This window comes from Macrotis lagotis, chromosome 4, assembly GCF_037893015.1.
Source record: "Macrotis lagotis isolate mMagLag1 chromosome 4, bilby.v1.9.chrom.fasta, whole genome shotgun sequence".
Taxonomy (NCBI): Eukaryota; Metazoa; Chordata; class Mammalia; order Peramelemorphia; family Peramelidae; genus Macrotis; species Macrotis lagotis.
The window spans coordinates 82,937,381-82,965,306 of record NC_133661.1 but is presented as its reverse complement, the minus strand read 5'-3'; the positions used below and the strand labels follow the sequence as shown (position 1 = coordinate 82,965,306).

The window sequence follows — 27,926 nt, the reverse complement described above, 5'->3', positions numbered from 1 at the left end:
CAGGCCAAAGAACTCACATTCTGTACTCCATTCAGATTTCCTCATTTTTGTCAGCATTACCACCATTTTGTAAATGTCACAAACTTGAAATCTTTGAATAAGTTTGTATTTTCTTAACTTTGATTATTCTTTTTTTCACTAGCAGTTACTGAACCAAATCAAATTTTTCCTTAGCAGATTAATCATGAAACTCTCTTTTGAGTTACCTGCTGGTGCTGTCTTTTTTTGCTTCTGCTTTAACTTTATTTAAAATGAATGGTTAAGTGACTTGGAAATCAAATAGGACAGATGATAGAAGAGATTATGGTTAGTCAGGAATTAATTGATGATTAAATGGCAGAGGGAGAAGGAATGAGATAGGAACAGAATAGTGGAGAGTAAGGCAGAAAACAGAAAGGAATGTAAATGATCAGGCATTGAGTTGGTAAAGCTTCATTCTGATGACTGAATCCATTGAAATGTAAAGTTATAAACTAATAAGAATTTTTATGATTTACTTTAAAGGAAGAAAGTATCAGCAATAATTTACAGTATATTTCATCAATGAAAAAAGTTTTAATTTCACTTCTTTATTTCACCCATGTCAACATATTTAGGTTATCTGAAAAATAACCCAGTTAAGTAGCAGAGCAAAGGCCATGTGAATAAAAAAAAGAAAATTGTTATATGTGTTCACATAACATACATACACAAAAATTTTAATTTAGGTCTTTCAGCTAAAGCTCCAATTAGGAGGTAAAGCTGATGATAGAAACTATTTTTAGCCTTTCTGGACCAGATTAAAATGAATATGTCAAGGGGGTCTTGTGCCTTCTCTAGTATCTGGATCCTTAGCCTTTGTGAAATTCCATTGATATTATAGTATACTTTTGTTTACATTTTGTTTATATAAACAATATATTGTTTATATTTTGTTTATATTAGAAATGGTTGGAAGCCTCTATGCATTTCCAAATAAGTAAATCTGTGAATCTTTAAGTCTTGGAGTCTTAACCCACTTCTGCCACTGTAGAATTGATTCAGTCAGTAAGCATTTATGAAATGTCTACTTTGTGCCAGACCCTGTGATGAAGGCCTGGTCAGGAGAGATGATAGAGGCAGATTCTAGAGAATTGACTAGGGCGGGAGAGAGGGAGGAGTTGAGGATTACATTTAGTTTATATGGCTGGGGAACTGGGAGTTGAGTGGTGAGGAAATAGTTTGGATATACAAATTAAATAAAAATAAATGGAAGATTGTTTAGAAAGGAAAACAACATGATCATAGGTCTGCTCAGTCAACAGGTATATTATTATTATTATTATTATTATTATTATCATTATTATTATTATGTGCTTACTGTGGACCAGGTGTTATATTTAAATGTTGGGGAATACAGAGACAAAAATGAAACATTCTTTGTTTATGAGGAGCTTGGTTTCAATCAGAGGAAACAAATATATGCAGAAAAAAATAAGTGCAAGGAAAGAGACCACTGGGATCATGGATTTAGATGAAACAAAGCTCAGAAGTCATCTTAAGTCAACCCCCCCTTCATTTTATAAATGAGCAAGTAGAGGCCTAGAGTAGTTAAGCAACTTTGTCACACAAGTTGTAGTTATTGTTGCAATCATGTCCAACTCTTTGTGATCCCATTTGGGGTTTTCTTGGTAAAGATACTGGAGTGGTTTGCTATTTCCTTCTCCAGCTCATTTTACAGATGGGAAAACTGAAACAAACAGGGTTAAAGTGACAGTGTCTCAGGGACCCGGCTAGTAAATATCTGAGACTGGTCTTGTACTCATGAAGATGAGTGTTCCTGATTCCAAGACCAGTGCTTTATCTAGTATCTCACCTAGCTGCATGTTATCACATGAGTAGTAAGTGACAAAAGCAGAATTTGAATCCAGCTTCTCTGATCCCCAAACCAGCATACTTTCCAGCTGTATCCAGCAACCTATCATCCTACAGTAAGGATCTGAAGAAGAAAAGATGAATATTGTTGATTGGTTTAATCCTCAAATTGGAGTATTAAAGCAGCTACTTATTCAGATCACAATTGTTGAGAGGATTGCTTTCTTCCCTGGCCATGTGCCCAAGACTTAACAGAGAAGTTCTCCCAATACTTAAACTATTTACTCATTGCTAGTGATTCATGAGGATACAAATAATACTGCCAGTTGATAATTAAAAATCATTACTGTAGATTACTTTTAGGCAAGAGCTGAATACCTTAGGTGATATTCTCATTATTTTTACTCTTGAAGATGAGAGCTCCAGAAGACAGTTCAGAAATTGAATGAATGTTTTAAAAAATAATATCTAAGAAAGTAGCTTGCATCTCTGGACTATGTTTTCAAATATAGGAAAGTTAAGTTTCTAGCTGAAGAGTGTATCTAATAAATAAATGCTGTTAATTATTCACTTTGGAGTCTTTCAAGTATAATCAAAAAGATGGGAAAAGAAGGCACCTGTATCTATTGCTAGAGAAAAGTTACAATGTATCAAGAAAAAGCAATAGAGACATTCAGAAGTTCACGAGACAGAACCCAAGAAAAGAGTCGATAAAATCCATGACTTTAAATGTTTAAACATAGATTTTTTTAAAAAGGCAAACTGAACTAGAGATCCTAACATAAGGAGGCAAGTTTGAGCTTCTGGTATCAAATAAAATAACATTCATTACTCAATATCAAAATGGAAGGGTATGCTTTACTCAAAGAAAATGGGATAGGTAAAAGTCTAGAATGATGGGTAATATTGTATATTTTCTTGAGGAACCAGAGGGAGGAAGGACGTAGACTGAATAAACTATATTATAGATTTAGAAGTGGAATATCATTGATTATACTACTGCAGGATACATGGACATAAAGAAGAAATAGATGAGTATTTAAGAGATCTCAAGCCTTGTACAAAGTCAAGTCAGCAATCATTTATTAAACATTTAATATGTACTAGACAGTGAACTAAACACTGGGAATAAAAATGTAAACTCTCTCAAAAAGCTTACATTCTAATGGAGAAATTACCTAAGTGGACTTGAAAAAGATTAGGGGAGGTGTAGGGGAGTTACTCATACAAGGTCATGCTGGTGAAGTTCAGAGATGAAAGGATAGCTGACTTGAAGGTTTCAAGGGAGTTCACCACTGAGATAAGGGGTGGAGAGAAAAGGTGACTGTGTAGTATGATAGTAAAATCCAGAGAATGAATGCTTAGGCATGATAAAGCAGTAATAGGAAATTTGAATTGTCTAGAAATTTGCTGGGTCATGTTTTCTACTAGAAGCAAAAGATCTAATAATTTTTGACTGATCTTTTTTATAATTTCAATATTCAAATGGTAGAAAAAAGGAAATTCCATTCTAAATCTGATAATCAGCCCAAAGGAAAAACTGGTTCCTGGAATGAATGTGGTAATGAAGGACTTTGGGAGAAAGTCTTCTAATAAAGAATATCAGATGGGAAATGGTCCAACATAAATTTTTAAAAAATGTATAATCTAATTCAACAAGTATTAGGTACTACTTATTTTGTGAACATGTTCCAGGACAAAATGAAAAACAGACACTAATCCTCAAAGAGTTTACTTTCTCACTTGGAAGAGGGATGTAAGGAACTGGTTATATATATATAATATATATATATATATATATATATATATATATATATATATATATATTGAGATGGGAGTGTTGCATACAAAAGCTTAGCTTTGTCCTAAAAGAATAGAGTTAGGAATGGTAAATGAACTGAAACTGGTAAAGCTCAGAATGAGTTGAAGCCAGTAAGGACAATAAAGAGGGGTGTGTTTTGGGAGAGTAGCTATATTGAGAAAAACAAAATCAGGAAAGGGAAAGGAATGGGATCATGGTAGTGTGTATCCTAAAATTATAAGAACCTTAAAATATAGGGTTAAAGTAACATAATAAAAAATGGATTAAGGGGCAGCTAGGTGGCATAGTGGATAAAGCACCAGCCCTGGAGTCAGGAGTACCTGGGTTCAAATCCGGGCTCAGACACTTAATAATTACCTAGCTGTGTGACCTTGGGCAAGCCACTTAACCCCATTTGCCTTGCAAAATCCTAAAAAAAAAATGGATTAGAAGCTTTTGGGGGGATTTACCATATATATATATAACCAGTTCCTTACATCCCCTCTTCCAAGTGAGAAAGTAAACTCTTTGAGGATTAGTGTCTGTTTTTCATTTTGTCCTGGAACATGTTCACAAAATAAGTAGTACCTAATGGAGATCATCTAAAAATGAGTTCCACCTTGCTGAAGGAGATCAGAAAATTTATAAGCCACAAGGACAGGGAATAGAACATACATATAACAAGGGTTAAATTTGCCTGGAGACCATTCTATTATTTGATGTTTAAGAGAACCATCCTTTTACAGTGCTGTCTTTCCTGAGGAAAGATATGAATTTATTAGTTTTAAATTCCAGGAGGGCTGGGTAAGTACTTGTTTCAAATTATAAAGGATGCAATTCTTTTCTGGACTGAGGAGGACAAGTCTTCCCTTTCAAAGTCTAAGGAGGACACATTCCATTCCTCACAGTAAGTAGCCAAGAAAAATAGCAGGACTAGGACCTTTGATCAGGAATAGCTGTAAAAACTTAGAGTAATTATTATTCTTTGACATTTCTTCCATTTTGATCAAAGATGATGTCATTACATCAGCTATAGATCAACTAAAGAAAAGGGAAAAAATATGATGAGCATATTGGAGGGGAAAATAGCATCCCTAGGAGATGTAAGGTTGCTGGAAGAATAATCTTTCTAAGGAGGTGGGCATAAGGATGGACAGAGTCAAGGGCAAATTATAAAGATCAAAAGGGGGCAGTCCACTTTGAATAACTTGTACAATTACAAGCACAAGAGGGAGAAAGTAATACAAATTTAGATTAAAATATATGATTTTGGAACCTCTTTGATTTACCAGTTGTCACTCAGAAACGGTTTACAAATAGATATTAAAAAGATAATAGATATATAATATTTCTATATAATATGTAATAGATATATAAAAAGATATTTTATACAATCCAGTTTTAAAAGATTCATTTTAATGTACTTGGCATTATTTTATTTCCCCCATTTGGAAGATGCAGTTCCACTAATAACTTCCATGAGAATAATATTTGGAACAGTATGTATCTAGTAGGTGATTTATAAATCAGTTTTAATCTTTTGCCCATGTTCAAAAAATCAGAAAGAGAAAAGATTAAATTAAAAATAAAATAGATTACAGGTCATCCTTTGTATATATTTAATTTACTTTCTTAAATATCCCCTTAGCATTTTGAGAAGATAAAGAATTGGGGCAGCTAGGTGGCTTAGTGGATAGAGCACCGGCCCTGGAGTCAGGAGTACCTAAGTTCAAATGTGACCTCAGACACTTAATAAATAATTACCTAACTAGTGTGGCCTTGGGCAAGTCACTTAACCCTATTTGTCTTGCAAAAAAACAAAGAAAAGATAAAGAATCTTAATTACCACAGAATTATGTAGCTGACCACCACATAAGGCCAGGTGGAGTCCTATATGCCTTGAGCCAGATTTTAAATCTGCCACATGAGACATTTCCAAATGGCATATTTGAGAAATGAGTTAGGAAAGTCCATTCTCAGAACTTGTTGAAAATCTTCCCCCAACCTTTCTCAGTGAGCCTCTCTCACCCACAAATATCCATGAACCCCCATAGGGCTGCCAGCCTCATAATAATTGATCCAACAAAATTTCCTTGATTCCTGGATTTCAGACTCAATTTCAATTTTCAGTCCTTAGTAGCAATTTCCTATAATCTGACAGAGATTTGGCTCTAAACTTTAAAGTCCAAAGGATCAAAATATACCATGTGCGGACTACAGTCTTTCCATGGCAGCAATAATATATTATTACAGAAAAACCTCACAACTCATTCTATTGTTGCATAAAAAGACTATGATTTAAATAAAATAAACTTGGAAGTTAAAAAAATCAATAATTTCAATTGCCTCTTGAAAGAGACTCAATTATAGTAGTTTGGATCAAAAGGGGTTTCAAAGTTCATTACTAATAATGACCCCAGGCTGAGGGAGATCAAAAAACTTATAGAGGCAGCATGGGGAGGGGAACAGAATATACACAACTAGAGTAGACAAAACCTTAAACTTTCCTGGAGATCATTCTATTATTTGATATCATAGAGAATCATCCTTCTTCCCATGCTATCTTACCTAACATTTTTATGAAAGGCAGTCCTTTCCAAGTTTTTAGGAGGACACTATTCTTTCCTGGGTTAAGAAGGATAGGACAAGTCTTCCTTTCAAAGGCTAAAGGAGGACACATTCCATTTCTCACAATAGCTTAAGAAAATCAACCTCAGACCAGTAATATAGTTGTTAAAACTTATAGTAATTATGATTGTTATACTTAGTAAGTAAATATAAGAGATAGACATTAAGTATGAAGTAGTGAGGTGGGGATAGAGGAGAAAATGATTCACTAGGCACCAAAGAAATCTTAAAAAGCTTCTGGAAGGAAGTTCCACATGAACTTAATTATCAACTTTCTAAAAATTATAGATTGGAAAATAGAATATCTCAGTAAAAATGAATTTAAGAAGAGCAATAAAGTACTCTGAGTTAATAGATGACCATCAGGGTGTCAAGCAAAAATGATTGAATTATTAATGAAGGTTTTTCTTTTTAAACTTCTCCATAAGTTCCACCACCCCACCCACAGTTTCAGTTCATTTCTAATGACTTTTTTTTGTTTTTGCAAGGCAAAGGGGTTAAGTGACTTGCCCATGGTCCCACAGCTAAGTAATTACTAAATGTATGAGGCCTAATTTGAACTCAGGTCCTCCTGACTCCAGGGCTGGGATTCCAGACACTGCACCACCTAGCTGCTCTAATTTCTAATGACATTTAACTCTAAAAATTTAAAAATGAATTTTAACAATTTTGATAGGTATTATAGTAGTACAACCATTTAAAACAAGATTTTCTAGTATTAATTCAGCAAGCATTCTTTATAGTACTACTATAGTACTACTCTAACTTGTGTTAAGTACTTTTGTGCAAAAGCACTGTAAGACATTACTAAAACTCTAAAGATTTTACAGTTATCTATTTAATTTTGATAAATAAAATGACCAGGTCATCAGTCATTTTTCTCACATAGAGCAATTGCCGAATTAATTTGAAGAAAAACACCAGTTAAAAATGAAATGTCCTGAGTTTTAATGAATACAAATTGAGTTATCTTGCTGCACCTGAAAAAATCTATCCAAAGGTCATACTTTTAATTTGTTTACAAAGAAGTAAGAGAAAGATTTTGATGTTAATAGATCTTTCCATTTAGAATTCTTTAATTTCTGCGTAAATTGTGGTCATCATAAGCATAAGCCTTTTGTAGTTTAAATTATAGTTTAATTATACCTGAAAATATAGCTAAAATTTTTTTGACTACCTTGTGTTAAGTGTAAAATAAGGATAATATTTAAAAATCACAAAGTTTTTATGAAGAATTGTAAAGTGGATAAAGGTGATTGTTACTACTTTTTTTTGTTAATATACTATACTTCATCTCCAGTTAGATCATAAACTTCAGAACAAGGCTTGTGCTATTATGGAATTTCTTTTTCATCTTTGTAACTCCTGTGAAACCTAAAATTGTAAAAACCCTAAGAATACAGGATTCAAATTAAATGACAGAAAATATAGGTTAGACTTTTAAGTTTTATTCTCTAACCTATAGGTGATTGCCATTGAGACAGTGACCACACCTGAACTGGGAAAGAGTTGAACTTTTAGGCAAAAACAGATAATGGGGAAAATTATTAAACAACTCCTTTATGACATGATCATGAAGGTTTACACAACAAGCTGCCCAAATGCTCCTCAAAAACCATCATCCATGTGTAATACTATCTGATCTCTTGTTGTCTCTCTTCCTGACAGAACAGGTCTCCCAATATCCTGATGGGATGGATAACTCTTGAGTTTGTAATTAACATGGTGGGGGGGATACCTAGGAGTCTTAATGTCTTACTAAGTTGACAAGGTTACTTTAAAGTGAAGATTGAGTGCTCTTCTAAAGAAATCAGTCTTTTTACCAGGAATATAGTTTTGAGAATCTTACTATACTTAACACCACCCAGAACCTAACAAAGGCCTTTTACTTAGTAAATGCATATTAAATGTTTGAGTTGAATTGGTTCAGTAAGACAGCATAAATTTTGTTTCTTTATGTTGTTTATTCATCATTTATTAAGTTCATCATATTGGATACATCTGTTAAAAAGTTTTTCAGTATAAAGAATCTTTAATGTTATGTTAATATTTGTGCTAATGTTCTAATGTATGGATTTTATTTTAATTTCTAGAAGTTGCTGGGTATGTTTTGCTACTGATGAAGATGATCGAACAGCTGAGTGGGTGAGACCATGCAGGTGCAGAGGATCTACAAAATGGGTTCACCAAGCTTGTCTACAACGCTGGGTAGATGAAAAACAAAGAGGAAATAGTACAGCACGAGTGGCATGTCCTCAGTGCAATGCAGAATACTTAATAGTATTTCCAAAGTTAGGTAAGAGAGATTCTCTCAAATCTGAACATAATATATTTAAATCTTTTCATATGCATGACTCCCAGGGAGCCATTTTAAATAGTCTATAACTTAGCATGTTATCTTCTAGCCATAGTTTTCTATGTATAGCAAATACATTTGTAAGCCTTTATACTAGTCAGTTAAGAGGGGGAATTTACTATGTAATCATGATTAAGTAAAAGAGTTAATCTATTAAGACTTAAATAACCCTTCTTTCTCTGATAATATATGGTTGGTCGGAAAAAAGCAATAATATTCCCTTTTCTTTCCTCATCCTTATATCCTACTGTTTATGTTTCTTAGTTTATTAATTGTTTCACATTTGAAGAATTGAGATTAGTAAGGCTAAATTTTATAAAGTTATTAGAAAATTAATACTCAAACTCACCTACCAGATTCTCATCTTGCAGTTTTCTTTCTTAAAAACTGTTTCTTTTCTGTAAATTTAGAACTATAAGATATGACTGATAGACCCTCAAGAAATAGGACTGTCTTGAAGTTATTGAATTAAAATGATTTGGAAAAAATCTGTGCTTTGGGAAAGCGGGGGGGGGGGGGAGAGAGCTTTTAGGGGGAAATTGAAATAATGATAAACCATATATATATATATATATATATATATATATATATATATACTACATGTTATGGAAATAAATGCATGCTTTTTACTCTCTTTTAACTTATTCTAAAAATTGGACATTGCAAATGCAGAGAGATGTAGCAAAACTATTTTTCAGATGTAAAAATATACTTCAAATGATCCACCTACAAAATGCTTCCATATTTAGCTATTTTTTTATTTCTTTTTTTAGCCTAGTAAAGGGGGGGGGGGATTATGCTTGAAAGAGGGAAGAGAAGAAGCCAAAGTTAACCTTCTGTCAGATGTCAGGCAGCAAGTGGAAAAAACAGTATATTACTCAATTCCACATGGTCTTGACCTTAATCAATGGGCTAACTATCCTATCTCTTATTTATTATTGGGTGGGATTAGTGGATATTTTTTAGTAATTGAGTCCATGTGGAGAGTTTGGTCCAAAAAATATAGAGGACATCTATACAGCCTTCATTCAATTCTTGCTGCTTTTTCTTCTTTCTGGTTTCAATGAGTTATATCTTTAGCAAATTTAAAGGTAAATGTTTCAGGTAATCAATAACAAATATTGTAATTTCTTTCAGAGGCAAGTTGTATATCTTGCTGTGTAATTCTAGATCCTGTCATAACATTAATCATTTCTGTCAAAAGAATTTAGAGCAGTTTCTCAACCTGGAAATTTTAATCCCTCAGGAATCACAAAGGCTGATTTATATACATTGCTCTTCTTTTAAGCTTAAATAAGAAGTCAGTTTACCTTCTTTGACCTGACTTTCTCATTTGTCAAGTTATTTGTTTTCCTTTCCCTTTCACTTGCTTTCTTTTCAAGTAGTCATTCTACCCCTTGACACTCTTCTGATTGTCTTTCCTTCTTTGTGTTTCTCCTTCTCTCAATTAGGTGTAATTATTCTGGATTGATCCTTTCCTTCCAGCTCAATGCTGTAGATAGTTAACTAGCTGATCTTGATTATTTTGCTGGAGAGGAGGGTCACTCAGTGAGCACTATTGGTTTAGAGTAAAATCATTGAAATTTAGAGATGAGAAGTTCAGCTGCTCTCATGAGTCTATATCTTGACTTTGTTAAACTATCTCTGAGATGCATTGAAAATTCTTCCAGGTCTCAGATCTAAGTGTTTGAAATACTCAAAGGCTGTGATTAAACTTGACAGAAAACGCATGTGCCCATGAATTTTCAGATTTTCACTTGTGTTTAATCTATGTATTGTGTTTTTGTTGGTTGATACTGTCTTTTCAATATAATAATGAAAAAGCTGTAACTTACAACTTTATTAAACAATAGGGTTGTTAGCATTAAAGTCTTTGAGGTGACAAATTATCCTCATCCTTTCTATTACTCTTGATACTTTTACTATTACCATCTTGATGTATCAAAAAGCACCTGAAGTAGCTGTGTGACCTTGGGCAAGTCACTTTAACCCCCCATTGCCTTGCAAAAAACAAAACAACCAAAAAAAGGCACCTGAAGAGGACAACAAAATGAATAAGCCATTGTGCATTATTTATAATTAACCTTTTGGAATTAACCATAACATAAACACACACAGGTGTAAATAGTTGTATTTGTGTGTGTAGGTAGATTTACAATTAATTTTAAGATTAAATTTTTAGAAAGTATTATTCTAACCATATGTTGATTCTCTCCTCCATACCATACACACACACTTTATTCTTTCTCATGTAACTAGCATCACTTATCTAAATTTCCTGTATTTGAAGTGCATAGCAAAGAGGCTTGACGCACAAAGCTAGGAAAAGACTGAGGATAGTGAGGACCTCTTAAAATTTCTTAAGTCAACAATTGAGGAACAACACGATAAACTCTATTTTATATTTATTACCAATAGGAAGGTTATATTTTTAAATGATCCCTTAGTATTAAGGGTTTTCTATTATGATGATTTAACTCAGATATGACCTGTTAGTGTGGTAAAGTACAAATATTTCACTGCATCTTATTAACAGTATTTTTAGCTATTCATTGAAAAGCCAATTCACATTTCTCCCAGTATATTTGTAAAGACCTATTGCTGGCAACTGGGATTGCCCTTTACATTCCAGATTGACTACACTGATATTTTATTAACTTGTCCTTTTGGAAGTTTTCCATGGATCTGAGCCTATAGTCCTACATAAACAAACTCCCACCCTTCTCTTGTTGCCTAATCTGAGTTATGAATTGATACTATTGTGAATATCAAATGGCATGAGAACAAGCCATCTTATTTCCCTAGTTCAACTGAGTCTCTGTTGTTATATTTATTTTTATGCTTTCATCAGAATTTACAAGGATAGGAATCAAGGCTATCCTAGTGGCTTAACCAAAAAATTCAATTTAGAGGTAATTATTAAGTATTTATATGTGTTAAGAGCTGGAATGAGGAAAAGGACCCAAAGTTTAAACATGTTACACAACTCTACTTAACCCTCATGGGAGTAGAATCTAGTGGGGAAATGTGTTTTATTCATATGTATATGTATATACACAAATAACTAATTCAAAATTAAATTAAAAAACATAAATGATTCTGTTTAAGGTCTAGAGAGGAAATTATTTTTTCTTTTAAGATTTTATTTATTTTGAGTTTTACAATTTTTCCCCTAATCTTCTCCCCCCCCCCCCCCCGCAATGTGTTAGTCTTTACAATGTTTCCATAGTATACATTGATCTAAGTTGAATGTGATGAGAGAGAAATCATATCCTTAAGGAAGAAAAATAAAGTATAAGAGATAGCAAAATTACATAGTAAGATAATGGGGGTTTTTTTTCCTAAAATAAAGGTAGTCTTTGGTCTTTGTTCAAACTCCACGCTTCTTTCTTTGGATACAGATGGTAGTCTCCATTGCAGATAGCCCAAAATTGTCCCTGATTGTTGCTCTGATGTAATGAGCAAGCCCATCAAGGTTGATCATTACCCCTATGTTGCTGTTAAAGTGTACAATGTTTTTCTGGTTCTGCTCATTTCACTCAGCATCAGTTCATGCAAATCCCTCCAGACTTCCTTGAATTCCCATTCCTCCTGGTTTCTAATAGAAGAATAATGTTCCATGACATACATATATCATAGTTTGTTAAGACATTCCCCAATTGAAGGACATTAACTTAATTTCCAATTCTTTGCCACCACAAACAGGGCTGCTATGAATATTTTTTTTTTTATTTTAGATTTTTCAAGGCAAATGGGGTTAAAGTGGCTTGCCCAAGGCCACACGGCTAGGTAATTATTAAGTGTCTGAGGCCGGATTTGAACTCAGGTACTCCTGACTCCAAGGCCAGTTCTCTATTTACTGTACCACCTAGCTACCCTGAATATTTTTGTACAAGTGATGTTTTTACCCTTTTTCATAATCTCTTCAGGGTATAGCTAGTGTATTGCTGGATCAAAGGGTATGCATATTTTTGTTGCCCTTTAGGTGTAATTCCAAATTTTAGAGAGGAAATTATTAATTGAAAGGATCAGAGAAGGCTATATGGAATTAGGTTAAAATTCAGTGTGTAGAAAGCAAGGAAGGATGTGTGTGTGTGTGTAAGAGGAAGGCTTGGAGGATGTGAGCTTGTAGGGGAAGTAAAAAGGTTGATTGATGCCAGATTTGGGAAGGTTTTAAATTCCAGTGTGATTACTAGATCTGTTTATCCAATATAATTGTGGCTAGCAATTGAGGGTTTGTGCAATAGTGGTAACTAAGATCTCCAAGTATAAATGACCTATAGGCAACTTAAAATGTGGATTTGGAATTCCAGAGTAAAGTCAAACCTGGAAAGGATGATTCTGAGAAAACTTGTAGAGGTGTTTTAGTGATCTTAAGGTAGACAGCCCATGCCAGAAAGTTCTCCTTTCAATTTCTTTTGGAAGTTATCCTTCTTTATTTATTTATTTGTTTGTTTGTTTGTTTGTTTATCTTGCGGGGCAATGGGGTTAAGTGGCTTGCCCAAGGCCACACAGCTAGGTCAGACTTGAACTCAGGTACTCCTGACTCCAGGGCCAGTGCTCTATTCACTATGCCACCCAGCGGCCCCATTTTGGCAGTTATTTAAACTTAGTTGCTTAAAGTTAGTACTCTGTGATCTTGTTCCCCTAAATACCATATAATGTTTACAAATATGGAAGGAAGAAATTATGGAAAATTGCTTTACTCAGAAGAGGGCAACAGATCCTAGATAGTGAAGGGAAAGAAGCAGAATTTTGAAGCTATTTTGAAAATATGAACTAAAGGGAAATTGGCAGAACCAAGAGGACAATTTATACTATAATATCTTTAATATAACAATGAACAATTTTTGAGTATTTTCATAAACTGATAAAGGATGAAATGAGCAGAACCAGGAAGAAGTTTATACAATAATACTACTGTAAAAACAAATAACTTCAAAAGCTTTAAGTACTCTAATCAATGTAATGGACATCTAATAAGTCCAGAAGATCATTGATGAAACATGATACCCACTTCCTGACAGAAATGATGTATCAATGTGTGTTTGTGTGTGTGTTTGTGTGTATACATATACACAGAATGAGATTGAAGAAAACAATCAAGGAGGGAATTTGTTTTGTTTGATTAACAAGGAATTTGGTTTTGTTTTCTTCTAATGCGTTCAGGGATTAGAGGAAGGAAAATGAGAGTTTTTTTAAAAAAAAATTTAAAGAATATAGACAGTAAAGTAATGAAGCAAGAGTCAATGGAAGGGTATTAGATGGGAGTCAGAGGTCTTTATTCAAATTCTGACTTTGTCACCTGTGTGTCCTTGAGCAAATTACTTAGCCTACATGGATCTCAGTTTCCTTATCTGTGAAATGAAGTTTTTAACTAGCTGACCTCTGAGGTCATTATCTGTCTGTTAAATCTTATGATTTTATAATGTGAATATAAAGGACAGAGGATTAAGTAGGCTAGATCACATAGCAGTAAAGCGCCAAAATTAAATGGATACCATCTGTAAAATTGTGCAGGTATTTAGGAGATGTTGCCTAGACAACTACTTAAAACTAAGAACAGTTTTTCCTCATGGAAGAAATATCTGTTTTGTAAGCTTTGAGCATTATATAAATATGAATTACCAGGGGCGGCTAGGTGGCACAATAGATAGAGCACTGGCCTTGGAGTCAGGAGTACCTGGGTTCAAATCCGGCCTCAGACACTTAATAATTACCTAGTTGTGTGGCCTTGGGCAAGCCACTTAACCCCATTTGCCATGTAAAAACCTAAAAAATAAACAAATAAATAAGTATGAATTACCATTGCTGTTGTAAGTCCTGTATTAATTTTTGTATGCTATCTTTCAGAGGTCATGATGAAGAGATATGATGACCCAAATGTTTAAGAAATTGACTAGTAAGAATGATAATGTAGAAAAATAGAACAAATTAACTGAGATAAATTAGGAAAAGTTGACCTATGTTTGAGCCAAGAAGTAAAAATGGCAGTGGAAAGAATAACATTTCTGAATTTGAGAACAAAAAAGAGGAACTATCTGCAAGATCATTTTTAGAGGTGTGGAATAACCTTTTGTGGCCTAGATAAGAAATTCCATTTATATACTAGGAACTTGCTGAGCCCCCAGGGGAACAGAGAGGTGATTGCAGAGCAGATTGTCTGATCTGAAACCCATGAGGAAAATCCAGTGTTCACAGAGAATAAGAATTGACTAATTAGCATTAAGAGGAACTTCCCAAATCTGGAAGGTTGTTTCCATCTTGAACAGAAGGATTTACTACTACAGTGGTCAGATTCTTCCATAGCTAGTGTTTTATTGTAACTAAAAACTATGATACTTAAAAAAGAAAATTTTTTTCTAGATCCATTTTTCCTTTAGCACCTTATTATAATAAGGTTCCTGTTGATTTCATATGTATTGTTGAGGAAAGTGTAGATAGAACATAAACTAGAAATATGTGGTAGTAGTTAAAAGGGCTAGATTTCTTCTACTTTCCAGTCCTAGGATTTCCAGAATTAATAGATGGAAGGAGTCAGGTAGTTGTGGACTGGGAGCCCAAACCAATTGGTAAGAACTAGAAAAGGGAGCAATTTTTTTTTTTTTTTAGATTTTTACAAGGCAAATGGGGTTAAATGGCTTGCCCAAGGCCACACAGCTAGGTAATTATTAAGTGTCTGAGACCGGATTTGAACCCAGGTACTCCTGACTCCAAGGCCGGTGCTTTATCCACTGTGCCACCTAGCTGCCCTGGGAGCAAATCTTAGTAGATAGTGAATCATAGTGACCCACTTCCTTTGCCCTGGGCTTTAACATGTTTTAGTGGAGGGGTATAGTTAAAATGCTGATTTATCTAGTTTCTCAGACATGATTATGACTGAGCTGTATCCTCACTGGAACAACTGAATTTGCTGTCAGTAAACATTTGTTAAATACCTGTTATGTGGCAGGCATTGTTACGTAACAAATAACCATACTAAGCACTGAGTATACAAAAAGAGGCAAAAGAAAGCCCCTGCCTTCAAGGAGCTCACAATCTAGGAGGGGAAAGAAAACAAGCAAACAGGTGGACAAAGTTGTGTATAAGATCAAGAGAATAATTAACAGGGAAGGCACTATGATTAAGAGGGCTTGGAAACAGGAAAGGCTTCCTGTAGAGGAAAGGATTTTAGCTGCCACTTAGTTAGGGAGGAGAGGAGAGTCGAGTAGAGGGAACATTTCCAAGCATGAGGACAACCAGAGAAAATGTCCAGAGTTGAGAGGTGGTACTTGGCCCACCTTGCATTTGGATAAACCATAGTTAAGGATAAGTCTAGTTAGGGGCAACTAGGTTGCCAAGTGGGTAGGGTTGGCCATGGAGTCAGGAAGACTTGAGTTGAAATGTGGTTTCTGACACTTGACATTTACTGGCTGTGTGGCCTTAGGCAAATAATTTTACCATAATTGATCCATATTTGGCAACTGGACCCAGAGGCTTTGCAGGAGAAAGTGAGGCTTATGACTTAGTATAGCCCCTCAGTCAAACCCAATTCACATACTTGTCATGGCATCACCTCCCTCAAGTCCTGGTCTTCTTTAAGTAAAAAGGACAAACAACAGTAGTTAGGGATTTGATAATTACTGAGATAAGAAAACATTTATGAAATCTTTTGAAATCCCAGCCTGAAAATAGAGATGTCCTTGGGTGTGGTTCAAGATTTAGGATGAAAAGATATTTAAATAAACCTCCTTCTAAAAGCAGTTATGTAACTGTGACTAAATGGGATCAGTTGGTTGACTCATTTCATCATTGTCTCCCTTTGTAGCAGGGAAGGAAATGGAACTGAACTGAAATAATAAAATGTAGCTACCTTGTTTGTTCCTAGGAGCACAATTTCTAAAGCAACTGCACTTCTCATAGTCTTACTGCTTGTTCTCAAGACTAGCATGGACTTTCATAGTCACTTAGCTGTTTTATTGAGTAGGAGAAAACAGAATAGAACGAGGAAAGATAGTGAATTAGGAGTGAGAAGCACTGAGTTTGAGTCTTGGTTCTAGCATCAATTGGCTGTAAGACTAGACAAGCCAGTTAACTCTATGAATCTATTTCACAGAATTGTTCTGAGAAAAATGCTTTGTAAAGTATTAAGTACTATATAAGTGTGAATTGTTATGTATTCATGTTATAATTGTCATGGAGTTGATTTAAGCTACGAGGGTTTCAGTTTCCAGTTTTCAAAATCTGACAAAAAGTTTGATGAAGATATTCATTCTCATGCTTCTAGAAAGAGTGACAGGGAACCTGGTCTAGGTAACTAGGAGATAGAGAATTTCTATTCATTTGTAATCAACTACAGCAACTGGTAAAAAAATCTGTATTATATAGGCCCATATATACTAAGACTCATTAGTACAAGTACCAGTATCTCTACCCCCAATCAAACTATATCAGAGAACCATTGCATTTTTTAAAAAATATTTTTATTTTTTTAAAATATTTTTATTTGTTTTTCCATCTACATGCAAAAGTAGTTTCAAGGTTTTGAGTTTTACATTTTTCTCTCTCCCTCCTCATGACAAAAAGCAATCTAATATAGGCTCTACATGTGTAATTATGCTAAACATAGATCAATATTAATCATGTTGTAAAAGAAGAATCAAATCCAAATGGAAGGGAAAAAAAATTAGAGAGAAAAAAGTGACAAATTGATGATGGTAAGCTTTGGTCTGCATTTAAACTCCACAGTTTCCTCTCTGGATATGGATGACATTTTTCATCACAAGTCTTTTAGACTTGTCTCTTTGATTACTGGGCTGCTGAAATGAACCAGTCTTTCATAATTGATCATCACCCACTATTATTGTTAGTGTGTGTAATGTTATTTTGATTTCTGCTCATATTCACTCAGCATTAATTCATGCAAGATCCTGTCCCTCATGATTTTTTATAGAGCAATAGTGTTTCATCACATTTATATATCATGATTTGTTCAACCATTCCCCAACTGATGGATATTCCCTTATTTTCCAATTCTTTGTCAGCATGTAAAAGTACAATGAATATTTTTGTCCATGTAGGGTTTTTAGGGTTTTTTTGGTTTTTTGGTTTTTTTGCAAGGCAAATGGGGTTAAGTGGCTTGCCCAAGGCCACACAGCTAGGTAATTATTAAGTGTCTGAGACCCGATTTGAACCCAGGTACTCCTGACTCCAGGGCCAGTGCTTTATTCACTGCTCCACCTAGCTGCCCCCATGTAGGGTTTTTACCCATTTTTGTGATGAGAGAATCAATGCTTAAACGCTGTTGCTTGTGAATTTAAAGATCATAGTTCAAATGTGAAAGGACAAAAAGGCAGAAGTAGACCAACTTGTGCTTAATTTCTGATTGCTCTGCCTTTGTGTTGGCTCTCTCATCCAAAAAATATAATCTCTCACATTGCCTACATTTTTTTCACATTATTTTATTGCTTAACCTAAAGTTTTAATGCTTAGAGATTCATTTTGGCAATATCAGTTCAGATTCAATCATACTGCTTTCCTCTTAATATCTGAGATCAGCTTTATTAAGGAAATGAGAGTTTGAATAATGAGGTAAGTATAATAGGTAATCTTGGAGCATGAAGCACTTAAAGTAAAGGAAAAGAAGTCCTGAGTTGAATTGCCATAGCAAGAGCTTAATGCAGCATAGTGACACTGGGAATTAGGAATTAGGAGAGAAAGTACTCGAGGGGAGAATGCCAAAAATAAGCTTTATTAATATCAGAATTTTTTCTAGGTTTTATCTCTAGGAAATTAAGAGAATATTTTTTTCCTTCCTCCTCCATCCTCTACCAAATAAACTCTGGTCTTCAGGATTCAAATCTGGCTAGTATAACTAGGACTCTAACCACAATTTATGCAATTTGTTCTATGGGAAATAATTGAGTTCTAACTTACAGATATTGAGATATAAAATAGTATTAGCATATATACTCCTATTTTTTCTTTTTGTGTTGCTAGTTAAACCAAATGATTTCTTATTACCTTTTTGTGACCTCTTTTTTACAGAATCATGTTTGTGATCTTTAAATTCTAATTTATGAAGATTACTGTTAATGTTCGATTTTAACCCAGTTTTGCCTTTATGAAAAATTCTTTACAGAGAAGAGATGAGCATAATACCATTTGCCATAGTACAGAGTTTCTTAAGGAGTAAGCTTGGTGCTTCTTGAATCCAGTTAAATATCATTAGTACATTAATAGACCATTCTTAAAACTTTATACATTAATATCCTTAGTATAATGTATTTTACCTTTCTAATATATTTTCTCATTGTTTCTTCATATACTTCTAAATTAATTTTATCAATATAAATGTTATTAGTGGAGTTTGAGTTGAGTGACCTAATGACATTACTTATTTCTTAACCTTAATGACTTCAAAATTATCACAGCTCAATGCATAGGCATGACAGTCATCTGACCTAAACCTTTTTCCTTAGGATTCCAGTAGCTATCATCACATCCCCACCATGTTGACAATTTTTTTTCACATTTCATTGAGAAAAATCAAGATATCATCCTATCTCTATTTTATCCCTCTCTCTTTTCATTGTTTCCTGAAATCTCAGAGGAAGAAATGTCTTTTCTCATCTTCAAAGCTAATAGGTCTATCCTATTACTCTTGTCTTCTTCATCTTGTCATCATCTTATCATGTCTTACATAGATAGGACTTGTGTAGTACATACCTTGTATAGGCTTTTTAACTTTGAGAGTATTTCCATATGTATTATCTTCACAATATATCTAAACAGAGTGGAAAGTATCTCCATTTTAATAATGAGGAAGCTGACTCAGGTTAAAGAACATGTCCAAGATTACCTGAATAATAACTGGAAGAATCAGTAGAATTAGTTCTTCTGACTTATACAGTCTGTAGTTTGTTTTTGGTTTTGTTTTTGTTATTTGCAAGGTTAAGTGACTTGGCCAAGGTCACACAACTAAGTAATATCTGAGGTCAAATTTGAACTCAGGTCTTCCTGACTCCAGGTCCAGTGCTCTATCTATGGTGCCACCTGGCTGCCCCTTGACTCATAATAATCTTTGTTTTAAATGATTTATTTATCTTCACATTAGTATTCTAGCCTTCTTGTGAAAGCAAACATAAACCCCTCTTCCCAAAAAAAGATAGAGAAAATGAAGTAAGAAGGAAAAAAATTGCTTTAGTCTGTGTTGAGATACCATCTGTTCTTTCTCTGGGTTGCATTCCTTATAAAGTTTTTTTTTTTAAGGCTTTTTTGCAAGGTGGGTGTGGTTAAGTGGCTTGCCCAAGGCCACACAGCTAGGTAATTATTAAGTGTCTGAGGTCAGATTTGAACCCAGGTATTCCTGACTCCACTACGCCACCTAGCCACCTCCTTATAAAGTTTCTTCAGAGAATTTGCTTCAGTATTTTTTCCCACAGTTGCTATTGTTAACTGTATTTTCCTCCCCACTCCCATTTATTCTATTCTCTCTTTCTCTCCTTTCACCCTCAGAAGTGTGTTGTATCTGACTACCCTCTCTCAATCTTCCATCTCCTCTATCACCTACACTTCCCCCTGTCCCCCTTATCCCATCCTTTCCTCTCCTTTTTTCTCCAGGGTAAGAAAGATTTCTCTCTCCTGTTGAATATGTTTGTTATTTCTTCTCTGAGCCATTTCTGATGAGAATGAAATCTCACTTGTTCCTCCTCACCTTCCTCCCTTCCACTCCATTACAAAAGCTTTTTTCTTGACTCTTTTACATGAGATATCTTAGCCCATTCTCGCCCATTAACTTCATTACTATATTAAACATTATATTCAGCTCTGTCCTGTGCCTTGTCTGTAAACACTCCTTCTAACTGTTCTTATAAATGAAAAGGTTCATAAGAGTTATCAATATCTTCTTCCCATGCAGAAATACAAGCAGTATAGCATCATTATATCCCATGTAATTTGCTCTTCTCTTCTACCCTCCTCTCTATACTTTTCCTGGTCTTGACTTTCAGGTAGCCCAGTAATTTTAAAATTATCTCTTCTGGATTTGTTTTCTCCAGGTCAGTTGTTTTTCCAATCAGATATTTCACATTTTCCACTAGTTTTTCACTCTTTTGGTTTTGTTTCATTGTTTCTTGATTTCTCACAAACTCATCAGCTTTTTTTCCCCCACTCCATTCTACACTTGAAGGAGTTATTTTCTTCAAAGAACTTTATCTCCTTTTCCAACTGGCCAGTTCTGCTTTAAGTATTTTTTTTTCCTTCTCATTAGCCTTGTGGACTGCTTTTTTCCCTTTGACCTAAACTGGTTTTAAACCATATTATTTTCTTCAGTGTTTTTTTTTTATATCCTTCACCAAGCTTGGTTTCTTGATTTTCCTGCATCGCTCTCATTTTTCTTCCCAATTTTTCTTCTACCTCTCTTATTTTTTTTTTTCTTTTTTCTTTTTGCAAGGCAGTGGGGTTAAGTGACAATTATTAAGTGTCTAAGAATGGATTTGAACTCAGGTCTTCCTGACTCCAGGGCCAGTGCTCTATTCACCACACCACCTAGCTGCCCCCTCTTACTTTTTTTTCCGAAATCCTTTTTTTTTTTTTTGAGCTCTTCCATAGCCTGAGGCCAATTCCTATTTTTCTTGGAGGCTTTGGATTGCAAAGGTTTTTTTGCTTTTTTTGGGGGGGGGGGGGTTAGGTTTTTTGTAAGGCAAAAACTTCCCAAATTGACTCCTTTTCTCAATTAGTAGGTAATTAACATTCCCACTTGGAATTAACCCTTTCTTCTTAACACTTGTCTTTTTCTTCTTAATTCCTCCTTAACTTCTGCTAAAGCCTCTTAATAGTCACTCCCTTTTCTCTCAAACCTGCCTTCTACTTTTAGGAGATCAATTGGCACTATTGGTATTCTTCAAGTTTAATCCCTGGGTTATTTTAAAGCATCTCTCCAAAGTTCTCTGATATTCCTCAAATTATTCTTTTATCTATTGGTTTCTTGCTCCTAGAATATCTTGTATTAGTCTCTCCTTAATTCCTTATGATACAATGAAAGGCACACTAGACTGGGAATCAGGATCATTGAATTTTCATTTTAGAACTGGGAAAATCCTAGACTTCATCTGGTCTTGGTGTCAATCAGTGGCAATCAAGAATGGGGGGGGGTGTCTCCATTCAAGCAGCCTTTAAGATGACAAATTGTTTCTGTTGCAATTATAATTCTCTTCTAATCATTTTACATCTCAAGAGTAGGCGATGGTCAGTTTACATCTCCACTCAATTTCTTTCTGTTACATTCACAATTCTCTTCATCTTTCCCCTACATCATTACCCCCTCAAAAATTATTCGGGACCCAGATGCTTCTGGACCTTTCAGAGCCCATTTGGAGATGAATGCATTAATTGAGGCAGGGTCCAGAGAATGATTGGCTGGCACAGCTAGTTGGCATCCTGCAGAGGCTGATCTTGGAGTTATACAGCTAAGAGAAACAAAACTCAAGGGGGAAAATTGAGTAAGCAAAAACCAGAGATATTATAACAGAGAAGGCTATTTAACAGAGATCCAATAATTAGGGAAAAAAAGGTCTATAAGGGGCAAGAATTATACTTTATGATCCTAAGCCAGTATCAAAATACCTTTTATGAGAACATGGGTTTCATTACAACACAGATTCTTGATGAATGCCACATAAGTTGTAAACAAAAGCTCAAAATCAGTATAAACAAACGTACTGAAAAAGCATTTTAAAATTGCATGTGTCCAAAAAGTAATTTGCAACAAAATTTATATTTTGCTTTGGCCATGTTTAGAATGAACAAAAATTCCAGTTGAAGAATGGTTATCTATTTAAAGCAGTTAAAAAATATAACAATAAGCATTATTTTTCATACTTAATTATGATGCACCTGGAATGATCGTGGCAATTTGCTGTTACAGAGCAGAGGAAGACATGAGGACATGTTCCTTAGGAAGTCAAATAGACAATCCTTTTATTTACTTACTTATTTATTTATTTATTTATTTGTTTGTTTATTTATTTATTTTTATTTTAGGTTTTTCAAGGCAGTGGGGTTAAGTGGCTTGCCCAAGGCCACATGGCTAGGTAATTATTAAGTGTCTGAGGCCGGATTTGAACTCAAGTACTCCTGACTCCAAGGCTCTATCCACTGCGCCACCTAGCCGCCCCTAGACAATCCTTCTAAATGAGCCAGGTTCAATGAGGGGTTCCTTTAAGAGAATCCAACCCCAATTGAGACTAGGGTCATTCTTTCCAAAGTCACTTACTCCATCTGCAGCATTTAACATCAAACCCCATTAGGCTATAAATGGCTTCATCCAGCATATTGTCATTCTATTTTACCATTCCTGGTGTCAGGCAGATCAAGTATTGATACTTTGTAATATAGCAGTTACCTATAACCAGAGCTTCAGGTGACTTAAGCACTAAGGAGAATCAAGAATGTGCTAGGCTGTAACTTGGTTAAAAAAGGAGAGATCCAGGGGGGAAAAATCATAATTCATTTCTTGCTCATGTATTAAGGGCAGTGCTGTAAATGAAATGCAATAAACAGATATTTTATCTTCCTCATGTTACATAGGTGCTTTTCCCACAAAGCAAATAACCAGTTTAGTCCTAGCTTATATATATAGAAACTTCTATACATAAACATTTAACTACTAGCCATCTTCAAAATACAAATTATTACTTTCAGAATTCTTTAAAAAAAAAACATTAGAACATGTTAACTAAATTTAAATTCCTAACATGTATTATTGATTCTAATGCAATTAAAACAATAGTAAAAAATACCATGCATTCAAATCAATTTAACAACACAGATTTATCCCAGAGGGGGCATCATAGCTTACATGTTCACAAGAGAACCAAACACTGTTAATATAATTTCTTTGAAATTACAAAAGAATATCACATAACTGATAAATACATATACACATATATTCCCTTCCATAACCATGTGATGATAGATGAGACAAAGATTACAAGCTTTCTTCCTTTGCCAACAAAAGACTTTGTGAGATTGTTGACAATTATCAATATTGATTTACCATCAAAACAAATCAGATTACAAAATTTAGTACAATATTTCTCTTTCCCAAAAGAAATCATTAAATTATGACTCAGTGCTCCCAAATTCCTTGACATACAATTTATCCCAATTATATTTTCCTTCTTAATAACATATAACTTCTAAACTTTCAGAGGTGACTAAATTACTCTCATTTGTTTCTCAGATAGTTTCTCTCTCTTTTAAACACAGGATGGTGACCTTTTCCTCTTAGGGCCTTCCCTCTTGAGGGCAGGAAGAGTACAATTAACCTAAGTTGAATATAGCCTTCTATCAATATTAGGTTAACAAAAACTTAGCTCACAGCTGAGATCATTTCACAAACTTTTCCACTTACAAATTTTCAGATGGTATAAGGGGATAGGCTCAGATCCCAACTTCATTAATTACTTAAAATTAGGTCCTTTCAAGCAATTAAATTCAGTCCCAAGCTAAAAGGAGTAACATTTAACTCGGTTAACTATAACCATCTTTCAGATCTGAATTACACATACACACACACAGACACAGGAGTTTAGACACAGACTCAACTCTTGTATCAAATTTACCAAGGTGAGATTGATACCCTGGTGGGTACCAGATCTCAAAATATAGAAACATTTTTCCCACCTCTACAGGCCAGTGGAGAGAGTGAAAATGTCCCATTGATGTTTAAATACATACACACACACACATACACACACACATTTATTTATATTATTTTTAATATACCAATTAAGACCAGTCAAAAAATGACTTAGAATACATATATATGTATATATGTATGTATACATACATTAAGGTTTTGAAATAGCCAACCCAATAGTTAAAATTGAATGCATTCTTAAGTAACTTTATAAAGTTCAAATCCAGTTACAGAGATATTAGTTATTAGCACAGGCTTAATTAAAAGATGAAATCTGAATTTCCTAGTCCCAGAAAAAGTTCCCCTTTTTTTCTTAACTAATTGACCATGAGGCTTCCCAATCAATTTGCCCATTTCCCATTCCCCCCTCCCAAGGGTAAGACTTTCTCAGCCCAGCTAATATCTTTAGGGATAGGTCTTAGAATTGAAAACATGTTCATTGCCCAACCCCCTCTCCTCCCCAAACCAGGAAGAAGGCAAGTTTTTTTTTGGGGGGGGGGGGCTCTTACCCTTCCTGTAGTGAAGCATGCATTCTATCTGAGACACAGATTTGAGTTTCCAAGTTCTAAAAAAAAGGAAGATTTCCCCCCTCCCTCTGCAGAGTGGGAGTGGGGGGAGCAGAGAATGAGAGAGAGCATTTCAAAGAAAAAGAGAGTTCCTTCCAAAGATAATTTCCCGGAGCTCAGGTGTTTTGCTTTTGTCAAATCTAAAAGTGTCTGAGGCTGCATTTGAACTAGGGTACTCCTGACTCCAGGGCGGATGCTCTATCCACTGCACCACCTAACTGCCCCAGGTATTATATAGTCTTTAGAAACTTTCTCCTCCCACCTGGATTTTCATAGGCTCTTACAATTTGAGTTACAGTCAAAGAGGTCTGCCCATCCCATGACATGTCCCTAATATGATTCCTTTCCCCCCCCACATCATATGATGCATGTTATGTTGATGAACCCCAATTGTCATATGGTATGTGTGGGATAATATTCAGTTACTAACTGTGCAAACTCAGTTGCATTAGATCAAGATCTCAAGGTCACTCTTGACCAATTAAGGACTAGTTTGTTCTAATCTTGAATTTATCTTTTTTGTAATGGGATTGGGAGAACTCTCCCAGTTTTGTGATTGGCTGGTGCCATTCCCCCTTTATAATGGATTTCAGAGGGAGCCTCCACCCTGAGAAGACCAACTCCACCCTATGTTCCTCACCCATATCAATTGGACATTCTCCAAACATCCTTCCCTTAATAACCCTCACTTCACCTTGGGTATAAACCAAACACACCTCATAATTGCCTTTTCTGTCAGCCTGAAAACAGGGCAGGCCCACACCAGGGCTACTGAGAAACATCATGTGGGATCAGCTTAGCTGACTCCCACTTCCATTTTCTGGAAAAAAGGAAACACAGAAGGAAGGCTAGAGGCCCAATAATTTTCCTACTTTTCTAAAAATTTAGGATCTAGGGTGGCTAGGTGGTGCAGTGGATAGAGCACTGGCCCTGGAGTCAGGAGAACCTGACTTCAAATCCAGCCTCAGACACTTAAATTACCTAGCTGTGTGGCCTTGGGCAAGCCACTTAACCCCATTGCCTTGCAAAAACTAAAAAACTAAAAATAAATAAGTAAATTTAGGATCTGAAAAAAAAGGGTATGCTTCTCACCTATGGAGTTCTATCCAGTCGTCTTCTCCCTCCCCACCCCCCCCCCCCCCCCGCCCCCAAGTCTTGGCAGTCTCCTAGCTGGCTTGCCATTATGTGGCTGTTGGCTACTTGATTTCAGTTCTGCCTGTGAGGACTCATTATTCAGACTCAGGAAAGCAAGGGTGGAAATAAAACAAAAAAAAATTATTAAAAGAAGTTACAACACATAAAAGGAATTGGTAGAGAGGGAGAGAGGTAAAAGAACAGCCAAGCAGCGTTGGCTGGGCCACAGGTTGGTAGAGCAGACTGTTGCCCTTAGCTGGAGTCCAACCCAGGTTTTTATGTCTTGCCTCCCATCTAGAGGGCAAAAGGTGAACTCCCTTTCTCTTATTGGACCTGGAATTAGGTAGAGGGTGAAGCCAAATTTTACATTAAACAATCAGTGGTAATCAAGAATGGGAGGTCTTCATCCAAGCAGCCTTTAAGATGACAAATTGTTTCTATTACAGTTATAATTCTCTACTTCTAGGCAATTTACATCTCCACCCAGTTTCTTTCTCTTACATTCACAATTCTCTTCATCTTCCCCCTGCATCAGTATGATCAGATTTTTATACGAAAAAAGTCATTTTGGCAGTAATATAAAAGATTAATCAGATGAACAAAGTGTGAATAAATCCATTTGGTAGGATATAGTTGAAGTAGGTCAGGCACATTAGGTGCATGTAGAAAATATGCATTTGAAATCCACAGGAGGACTTGATATTACCTATTGGATATTGGAGGGGAAGAGTAAAACTTAAGGAACTAAGTCAGATTTTATATATATTGATAGATAGATATAACTTATTTCCTTAATAAACTACAAACTTGCTGACTAATGCTTATCGTGTTGCCAGATTCATTTAAAAGCTTGACATCTGTCCTCTGCTCCTCCTTAACAACCTATCCAACCTAATTACTTAATTTTTTTATTATTCCTAAATATCCTCCCTCCAACACACACGTACTTTTTGAGTTTTGCTTTGCTTTACCACTATCTTGTCTGTGCCGTTTGGAATTCTCAATACTGATATCAGCACATTCCAAGGTTCAAATTAAGTCTTCTTTCAGGATGCCTTCTTTGCTTATGGATTGCACTGTGTGATCATTGTACTTTGTTTAATTGTTGCCTTAGAACTGTGCTCTTGTTTTGTCTTTTCTCTCCAACTTAGATTGTAGGCTCCTCAAGGGCAGAGACCAGTGTTTTTCTACTTCATTTGTATTAACCATCAATTATACCTTGTATATTGCCATGCAAACAATAGGCGCTTAATAAGTGCTTGAGTTGAGTTGGTGGTATAGCATAAGTATTTTGGGAATTTTGATTGGACACAGTTTTTCCCTTATCAATTTTGTAAAAGGGATATTATGGCCTTCACTAAAGTCACTGAGGATATAGCTGTTTGGACAAGTGGAGTTGGTGACATTGTGCTTTGTCCTGGAGCCTTTATTATTGTTCATTAGCTTAGTTGTTAATCACCTTTAACTTTGCTGCCTTGACAAAGAGCAGATTCTTATTCTTTTTGAGGATTATAGATCTCCTTTACAACATTATTGTTAACCATGAAACAGTTTTCTGTACTCTGGTTAAAAAACTTAAATCCTCTTATCATCATGTTCATAATCTGATTTAGTTCCTGATTGATAAGAAAAATATTTTAGTTTGACCATGAATACAGAGAGGAAAATCTGTTCCTGTCCATGTAGAAAGATGGGAGAATCATTGACACAGTAGTTTAAAGTTGAAACTGACATTAATTATTGTACCTCAGTTTCAAAAAAAATCGAATGTTTGCCACAATGAAGAATAGAAGAAAAGGTGAAACTATTCTTTTATCAGAAGACTCATGATAAGCTTCTCCCATTATATTAGCTTTTAACCTCATTGGTTTTAGAGATTATTTTTAAAGCAAAGCCCAAATTTATTGATTTAGGACTTTATTGCTA

General features: G+C 35.0%; 1 protein-coding gene across 1 annotated transcript in view; it reads left to right on the top strand.

The window, feature by feature from the left end:
• Nucleotides 1-27,926, top strand: part of MARCHF5 (membrane associated ring-CH-type finger 5) — a 62,292-nt gene that overhangs the window by 11,334 nt on the left and 23,032 nt on the right. Inside the window, exon 2 of the mRNA XM_074233380.1 lies at nt 8,356-8,558. Within this exon, the coding sequence (XP_074089481.1) occupies nt 8,356-8,558 (203 nt within the window). The remainder of the gene's footprint in view (nt 1-8,355; nt 8,559-27,926) is intronic.